This window comes from Vigna unguiculata, chromosome 5 (genome assembly GCF_004118075.2).
Source record: "Vigna unguiculata cultivar IT97K-499-35 chromosome 5, ASM411807v1, whole genome shotgun sequence".
In the NCBI taxonomy this organism is placed as follows: domain Eukaryota; kingdom Viridiplantae; phylum Streptophyta; class Magnoliopsida; order Fabales; family Fabaceae; genus Vigna; species Vigna unguiculata.
The window spans coordinates 10498238-10508391 of record NC_040283.1 but is presented as its reverse complement, the minus strand read 5'-3'; the positions used below and the strand labels follow the sequence as shown (position 1 = coordinate 10508391).

Genomic DNA, 10154 nt, shown 5'->3' with positions numbered 1-10154 from the left:
GGGAATAACATAATGTATTCTTTGTAAATTTTGTTTTTATCTTGAGTGAAACATTTTAAGAATAGAATGCACTTAACTCTTTGTTATTGTTCTTGTTAAATCTAGAAATAGATTTAGTGATAGTGTAGTGGATTTTTATGAAGACAAGAACAGTTATTAGGGTTTATTGTTCCACATGGACTCCAAGCCCAATATTTAAACCCAAATATTATTTAAAGCCGAGATTCACAATATCCCAGTACAAAACTATCTTTAACAAAAAACAAATGAATAAATAACACATGTAAAAACAATTGTTCATCATTTATCCTGAGAAAACAGGACTAATTTCTTTTCTTTCTGTACTAGATGTTGAATTTTGAACAATTGAAGCATCAACAAAGGCATGGAGACTATGGAAGTTGAGTCTTGGCTGCAGAATCAACTGGTTAAGGGAGCCTCATATTTTTACATCATCATCTACAAGTAATTATAGAATTTCTCTGTTTATCCATTGCCTCAACTGCATTCCAGTGCATTATACTTTTGCAGAAACTAATGCTAAATCATCAAAATGGGGGGAAATGAATGACTCTGAATATACATGTTCGCTCTGCTGCTGTGATCCAAGTCTTTACTTGTGTTTTTTTATTAGACAGTTTGTCTTATTTCCTATTAGATTGAATGCATTCTGTTGCATTGGTTGATTCTAGTCCCTACCAATTTACTCGAGTAAGACCCCTCATCGTAAGACTAGGATCATGTTAACTTGTTCTGTCATATGTACATTTTCTACCATTAAGGCTTATTTATCTTGGTTTAGACATGCTTGTCAGCCTTCTAGCTGGACTTGCCTGCAAATAAATGATACACAACAACAATATAACATTACTACTCTATTGAAAATCAATGCACCTTGTGATCCCATGTGCTATATGTCTGTGTCCTACATATTCCATACTTATCTCATATTCATACAACTCAACAATACTGACACAACACAGACAATATATGTAAAAGTAAAACCTTTAGACAAACGTCACAAAAGGGATAACAAGATTGGAAAAAACTTGTAGAAAACTCTCAAAACAAGATAAAGTGGTAGCAAACTAGATTTCAGGACTGACCCAATAACAGTAGTTATGATTTGTATATATCAAAATAACAAAATATACATAAACTGTAATTCTTTTATGAGCCACAATCAGATTTTATTTCTATCATAATTCTGTGTTTTGGAAACACAATGGGCACCAATACAGAACAATCAAAAGGGAGAACTTTGTCCCTCTCTCCTCTTCAAGCTTTCTCCTTAGATGGAACTGTCCCATCTGTTCCTGCAAGCATGGCATATTTGCTCTTCCTTGTCAAATTGGTGCACTCAAATCCCAAAGTCCCTGCAAGAACCCTCTGAATGTAGTTGGCAACTTCAATTGCAGATTTACCTCCACTGCAGGTAAGTTCTTTGGGAAGTTGGTTCAAGAAAGTGATCTCATATGTGGGCATGGGATTCATGAATACGAAGTATGGGTCCAACAACTTGTGCCCACGAACAGTTGTCCCATAGAACACACTTTGCTTTGTGTTAATAGCAACTGGGACAATCCTATCAGTGAGTTCAGCAAAAAGTGCACTGAACCTCAAGAGGAAGGGCTCTCTGCAAGTTGTACCTTCAGGGCAGATCACCAAGTCCCCTTCTTCAAGAAGTCTCTTGATATTGGCTGCATCTTTCTCTCTTTCCCTTGACAGGGCCACAGCTTTAATTGGTGAAATTATTTCAGTGAACTTGCTTATACTATATGTGACACAGCTAATTTTTCTTCCAAGTGCAACTGCAGTAACCACTGGATCTAAAACTGTGCGGTGGTTACAAACAAATAGGACTCCACTTTGACCCTTCTTTGGGGGTGGTGGAGGGGTACCCTTCACAATTACTCTTATTCCTAATAGCTTGTAGTTGTACCAAGCAATTCTTTCAGGCAAAGGGATGTTAAGATAGACCCTTAAGATGGAGAGTATGATGCCAATTGGCAACCATAGAAAGGTCAAGAGTGCAGCAAGAGGAGTTGGCCTCTGAACAAACCTACCCTCATGAAAAATAATTGGACTTAAAAGCTTGTTTCTTGGTAGTGGTTCACACTTGGTCCTTGGCACCATGTACGCTTCCTGCAAATCAGAAAACAGTTAATGACTTTATTGGACACATCAGAAATGATCATAAGTAGCAGAAACAGTTAATGACATGGTTATCTAAAAAACTTTTTTTTTTTAACTTCCTCGAGGTTTTATACGCTCTGGGAAGGAGATGAACAAGACAAAGAGAGACTTGATCAAAAATAACAGATAACATGTGATAAAAAAAAATGAGATAGAAAAAAAGACAGAACAGAGAGAGAAAGGTGTAAAATTTGAGAGATGAAAACATTTAAGATTGCTTGGTTAATGTCACGTGTGTCCCATTAAGAAAAAGCGTGTGGACCTGAGTTTTTCTTATTGGAGAGTCCACATGAAATCTTCCAACCGTATATGTTAAAAAAAGTGTGTTGATGACGTTGCTCTTTGGTACATATACTGACAGTAATCACCATCAGTGCTGTTTCCATAGAATTAAGTTTCTGATGATGGAAATTATCACTAATTGATCTAGGGTGTTAAAGTGATTCCCATGAATCTAGGATTTAAAGTGGAAAAATCAGAAAGTACAACTGAGATTTCTTAGACAAAGTTGAGGGGAATGTCACAAGGATTGTGCTTTCTAAATTATTGATGATTTGCTATGGAGGGATGTGCTTTAAATCTCTTCATTTCCTCTACATGAGCCATAACCAACATGGCACAGATTTTGTGTTTAAAGTGGGTTGTGCATATGAAACTCATGGTCATCTATTTTCCCAAATTTGGAAAGTGAGTTTGGTTTGGACGGGCAAAATAACAGAGGGAGAAACTTATAATTATTAGTGTTCAAAAGTAGTTAAGGGTTATGAGAAAATAATCCATTAAACTTGAACTGAATCAAGGAGAGGTACACAGCTAAAAGTGAAGCTGTTACTACAAGTTGTATTGTATCTATAAATTGGCTATGAATTGTAAAGGGACCACTTGCACGTTAGTAAATGCATGAAAAAATAAGGAATAAAACCAAATGGGAGATTTTGAAGTGCCGTCAGAGATAGATACACAGAAACAGGAACAAGAAGCGAGGCTCATTATAAGTGATAACAACATGTTCTGCTCATTAAGGCTCTCACCAAACTCCTATTTAATATTAAATAAAATAGGCTACCATTTTACCTTCTCTCAATTGAAAGAAGAAAAAAAAAAAACTATTATAGTTCGATTGAATTAACAAGACATGTCTCACGATTAAAGTTGAATATAGGGACATGAAGATAACATATTCCAGGGTTGATATTTATGGAATCATGTTTCTTATTCTCTCTTATTTCCTTCACAATTTGTCAAATTCTGTCTTTTCTCGAGTATCCCACAATACTTCATATATACTGTATTACTATGCATTCATGTCTCGGGACATTCTTTATCTGCAAATTGACTTTTAATAAAAATCAAAAATATATAGATGAGTAAAAGAAGTAAATTATGTCTTTAGACTTTTGCAAACTTCTTTTTCAGAAAAGAATGATTTTGGCTACTTGGTGTATTATGTTGAAAACATTCATGATGAGAGTTTATCCAAATAAATATAATAAACACAAGTTAATATCTATCCTAAACAGGTAACAATAAGAATAATGGACCAACCTTGCAAATTGACATGAACTGATGATCACTTTTACTATCTCCTAGTCCCAAGTCAGGTGGATTACCCTGAAACTCCTTCAAAACGGCAACTTTCTTGTGCTCCCCAACAAGCACACCAGGCTCCTTAACAAACCCAGTAAACCTCCCTGATTTGGTAGCCTCAAGCTCAGTCCCAAGCACCTTATCAGCCCCAAGAAACGTCTTCACAAAGGGCTCCACCATCACCCTGGGGCTGGCAGTGACAATGTAACGCTTCCCAAAAGAGTTAAACACTCTCCAGGTGTCCGGGTGGACATCTTCGGCATAAAACTTTGGAAGTACAGAGGTTGCGACCATCTCTACGTCTTTGACCTTCAGGCCTGCAAAGGCCATGATGATCAGAAACTTGATGGCCGCAACCTCAGAAACAAAGATGTAAGTGAAGTACACAAAGGGGACGGAAATGAGGAGTAGTAGAGCACGTAGGAAGCTGCCGGCTTCGATGGCGACGAGCATGTAGTAAGGGAAGGCACTGGGGGAGAGGAGGAGGGTGCCATCAAAGTCTGAGGCCACAGTTTGGTGTGATCGATCTTGTGTGGTGCATTTGGAGATCGGTTGGAAGTGGCGAAAGGCTCCCATGACCATGAGAGGGAGAGGAGAAGGTTAAGAGAGGGAAGGAGAGTGAGGTGTGACTTGTTTGATGGTGGGAGGAAGAGGGTAGCCAGCTTTGAAATATTATGAGAGAAGGAGGGAGAAGAGGGGGTTTTAAAAGGAGAGGAGGTGGTGTTGTTCAACCATTTTTTGCATGAATTATAATCAATATTGTATGGGCTACAGTGATTATACTTTATATAGTCATTAAAAGGGAAGTTGAATGAAGAAGAGGTTGTAGTTAATAAGACTTTTATGTTGCATCTCTCTATTATTTCATCTATACATATTAATTGCTATTAATTTATTATCAAAACTTATTATACGTATACCTTGTGAATATATAGATCACATAAAGTTTGATTGTTTTTTTTATTTTTTTATTTTAATTGTAGGCATCAACGAATCTTAAGTTTTTAATATAAGTATATACTCATGTTAATATAAGTATATATAAAAAAAAAAAATTCCTTAACAATAATGATAAAATAGAAAGATACTCTCAATGTTATGGGGAATAGAAAATGTTAGTATAGTATATACTTATTAAAGGGTTTAGCTTCTACATGAATAGAATTGTTTATAAGTTTGTGAGAAAATATTTTTAGGAGAAATGAAATTGAGTTGGGTGGTTTAAAGATTAAATTTTGATGGTTGATTAAGAAATACCTATACACAAGGAAATGGGTGAGTACATACCAATTAAGGTATTGGTGTAGAGAACAATTATTAATGCTAATAAGAAAGAGAGTGTACTTCCCTCCCAAGTTAGTCAACATGATTAGAAAACACGAGACACTGATCTTAATTAACGTTGGTTAAAGAAATTAAGATTAACAATACTTATAAAAATACATAATTTACAAAATGTATTAAAAAAAACTCTATATTTTTGTCTAGTATTATCAAATTCTTTAATAAAATAAATAAAATAGTAAAAGTTTTTATTAATTTAACGAAATAATATCTATATATGTTATCATATAATCGAGAAAGCATTAGTATATAAAGAACTCCATCCAAATTGTGTTTAAAACAATAGAAAAACATAGTTTTAATCGGTACAATCAATAGTTAGTCTAGGAACATTTGTTGGGAGTAAAATGGGGTGGGGATGGTGAAGTAATGATAACTTTCTGCATAGAAGTGGCTGAAAATCAGAGAGATAGAAACATGAAGTACAAAATGATAATAAAAAATATTAATGGGAAGAAAATATTGGCCTAAAGAAAAACATTGCGTAAGAGGAATGAACTTAATCTCATAAAATCGTAATATCTCAAAGTGGAAAGGATTCCATTCCCGAATGAAAGACTTACACTAACAATTTTATACTGCCACAAAATAATAAGTAAATTTATGAACTTTTTTTAAAAGAATAATTAAAAAATCACATCATTGTAATTAGATAATAACAATAATACGAAACTATCGAAAAAGGGCAAAGTTTTTTTATTGGGTGGATGTGGTATTCTCAACTGTCGAAAAACTTGTTGATGTGTAGAAGTAGGATTAGTGAAAAGGGTATCGTGAAGCATAAGAAACTTAGAGAGGTGTGAAATGGCAAAATAAAAAATAAAAAAGTTGGAATAGAGAAAAGGTATGGTTTGTGGAGAAGGGAAAGGGTAAAAGAAAGTTGTATTAAGTGGTTGTGAGGAGGCGTGTGAGTGAGTGGTTGGAAGTGGATACATTGAATTAGCCTACTTTTTAGTTTATTCACGCCGCCATTGCTCTCTCAAACAAACCTAACTTAGCTAAATGCTTACTTAGCCTCGGCTCGGCTACCCTAAGCTTCCACTACTCTCTTTTTCTTGATCATTCCCACATCACTTTTTTACCCACCAAACTTTTATGTTTCTTCTACTTAAACCATACTTTCTTCTTCCTTTTTTTTTTTTTTACAGTAGGGTGGGCTTGCGTATCATGACTCTGTTTTCAAAATATGCAGTTTTTTTTAATCTATCTAGTTCATAGCATGTTTGATATAATTATATTTAATTTTTTTTATTTTAATATTAAAATATATAACAAAAATAATTAAGTTTAAATTATCTTAAGATAAGGTTTGCAAATGTGAAATCTCTAACAAATTGTTTGAAATACATTTAAGCTTAGAACTAAATAATCCAAACCAAGACAATATTTTTAGTCCAATATGTTAATTTTTCATATGTGTGGATTGACCTTAAAAAATTTATTGAATATTTAAAATTTTTGATCACATGTTAATGTTGCAATTATGAATAATGTTGAGTGTCACTCATCCATGATGGTAGTTCGAGACCCAATTAGACATGCTATAAGTGAACAAAATATAAGATACAGTTAGATGAAATTTCTCTACATGGAACAACTTTTATCTAAGCTTTTCTCAAAAATATTTCTTTATACAACTAATTCCTAATAGACTATTTCTAATTATTTTCTATATAAATGAAATGAAAATATTTAACTAACCTAACATTACCATATATATGAATATATTAATAAGTCTAAACAAATGCCTAATTAATTAGTAATTTTAGTGATCGAAAATTATTAGTTATTATAGTGACTAATTTAGATATTAATTTATAAAATAAAAAATTGGTTTAAATACCTTTTTGATCCTCATTTTCGTAGTGTTTGTTGCGGATGATCCTCATTTTGACAAAATGTTTAAAATGATCCTCATTTTTACCGAATGTTTAAAATGGTCCTCATTTTCGCAATTCGTGTTTTATTTGGTCTTTTTTTGTAATGCCATTTAAATCATTAACGAAGCATTGTAGGTGACACGGTTTGTATTAGGGTGTGTTATGTGTACTATACATACAAATCGTGCCACCTGTACAATGCTCCGTTAATGATTTAAACGACGTTACAGAAAAGGACCAAATAAAACACAGATTGCGAAAATGAGGATCATTTTAAACATTCGGTAAAAATGAGACCATTTTAAACATTCTGTCAAAATGAGGATCATCCGCAACAAACACTACGAAAATGAGGACCAAAAAGGTATTTAAGCCTAAAAAATTACTAGTTACTAAAATAGTCACTATAATGAATAAAAAAATATAATTGGTCTCTATTTAAACCTTTATTATATTAATATATTTTTTATATTGTAATGAATGTTACTAATTATAATTATTTTTTATATGTTAGGTATCTGATCAAGTGAGTGTTTTTAATGAAGAAACAAATGATCCACATCAAAATTGATAAGTGAAGAATGTTATTAGATTTTCATTATGTTTTATTTTATAATTATAAGAACAAAAGCATTTTAATATTTCACTAGTTTGAATATTATATCCATTTATAAATAGATATCAAAATTTTAGAATTTTTTTATTTCATATGTTTTAGGAATTACATGGATTAAAAAACGCAACAAATAAAATTAAGGGGGTTTGAAACACCAAATCAAAAAATCAAAAAATAATTATTTGCATTGCAAGGATAAAAAACACTAAAAAGGGTTTTCAATACCATCACACAATACAAGTACTTAAATCGTTGGGAAGTAGCATAGGATTTCAAAACCCTTCAGAGTAACAGGGGTTCAAAACCATTAGTAAATAATAGAGGTTTCAAAACCACCAGTAAATAATAGAGGTTTCAAAACCACCAGTAAATAATAGGGATATTAAAACTGAATGTAAATATTTGAGATTTTCAAACCGTATGTAAGTACTACACTAGAAGTTAGTGAAAATCATTGATAATCCATTAGCGATACTGATTTTGTGTGAGAAGAAGCAAATCGTAGATAACGCCTTTAATGAAAGGTTAAAACTGCTAGAGATAACAAAAATAACCCATATTAAAAATTATTTCTCTTGTAGTTTGTGTAGTTAAGTTTTTTTATACTATATTTTTAAAGTAAATTTCTTATTAAATAAATTTTATAAAATTAGCTAATGTAAAAATTAACTAATATAAGATTTGTAGTTATTATGGTGACATTTATATTCGCCTATATATTTATATTTGTATTTGAATCATGATTATTTTTGAAATTTACGATTTTATCACAATTTTATCATTATAATATAATGTGTATAAAAAACATTAAGAAAAAATATACTTAAATTATTTTTTATTTCAATTTCTAAATCATGGGAAGTATTAAAATTATATAATTATAGTCATAAAAAAAAATCCAAACTATAAAATATGAATGTTTTTTCATTACAAATTAACCGAGAAAAAGAGGAAAAGAAAAAACATATAGCTTTAGAAGCGCTTAAGGGTTACGTTAAATACACAAATGTTGGAAAATCATTTGAAAAAAAAAAAAAGAATAATTTGTTGTTCACAGATAAATATTGAATAAAAGTCGTGATTTATAAGACTCACATTGTTTTTTGACTTTAATATGTTATTTATTTTTATCTCTGTTTTGATGTACAATTTTTAGATAACTTTATTCTTTAGTAATATATTTCATTTTATTATTTTATTTTTTAAGTTTCTGTAAATATCTTTTTAACTCACTATTATAACTGTTTTGTAGCTATCTTTTTAATATACAGCATTTTTTATGAATTTTAATTTTTATCAACATATTTTATTTTATTATTTTACTTTTAAAGTTTTGTAAATATTTTTAAAACTCGATTAATTATCAAAATTTTGTGATAATTTTTATTTTATCACGAAATAATAGATAAATAAAAAGTACATACGTTTTCATTAGTATAAAATAATATATTTTTATTTCACTATTCTCTAATTTTGAGGTTTAGGTTCTTACATTTTTATTTTTTAGTTTAATAACAAATACTTTTTAAATTACAATTTTTTCAAATTTTAAAAGTATTATTTGCTATTAAATAAAATAAAAAACAACACTTCAGTTTCTACAAAGTACAATATATTATTTTAATCTCTATAATATAAGATAAATGTTAAATATTAGTTAAACTATTCTTTTCTATTATTTTTAACATGATATTTACTATTGACGGAAATTTATTAGAAGGATTTGATTTTGATAAATTAGTAGAGTATTACAAAATAAGATTATAATAATATCACTTATATACATTCTCAAGCTATTATAATAGGATTTTATTACAATATTATACCTAACATGACCTAAAGTTGCTCATCCCCTAGACAATTGACTTCTAACATTCAAGAGGTGCCTCTACATTTGTTCACACCAATAAGGTGATCATTGTAAAAGAAGAACACAACACATATAAACAACAAACAAAAAAGGATAAACTAGTTTATCAAAGAAATAATCATATAACAATTAAACTTATTACATCATAAAATAACAAATTTTAAACATTCATAAAAAAAATACCAAGCATACAATTACAGACTCCCTAAACTCAATTATTCGGATCTATGCATTGACTCAAATACCAACACATATCTCTAGCCAATGCATAACAATCTACTAGTGAGGATTGCACTTCTTCCTTAAAAGCCAAGACTTAAAACAAGGATGTAATTCAACCTTAACTATTTCATTCTGCTGATTCACTTTTATACTTATAACTTCATAACTTCTCCATAAAACATGATTTCTCACCAAGTTCCTCATACCAAACAATGATACATAGCTCTTTCATCATGTTCTCGTATAATCTTAATTCATTACATGCAATTACAATCTCACACATATACATACATAAAGTATATCAAAACGTTAAATTATTTATCTAACCACAAACTTCAAAACAAAGATCGCACCATTCAAAGTGAAGAATCAATTGTCAAAATTTTAGCTTGATTTGTCGATTAACGAATCAGTAATTTTCATCTTACCAAGAGGATGC

The 10154-nt window shown here is 30.7% G+C and overlaps 1 protein-coding gene across 1 annotated transcript; it reads right to left on the bottom strand.

Moving 5' to 3' along the window:
• Positions 1 to 1093: 1093 nt before the first annotated feature.
• Positions 1094 to 4519, bottom strand: LOC114185522 (glycerol-3-phosphate 2-O-acyltransferase 6-like). Its single transcript, XM_028073281.1, has 2 exons — positions 3742 to 4519; positions 1094 to 2145 (listed from the first exon to the last, which is right to left on the bottom strand). Exons 1-2 carry the CDS (start codon positions 4363 to 4365, stop codon positions 1279 to 1281), a joined length of 1491 nt encoding a protein of 496 aa, XP_027929082.1. The 5' UTR covers positions 4366 to 4519; the 3' UTR covers positions 1094 to 1278.
• Positions 4520 to 10154: the final 5635 nt, after the last annotated feature.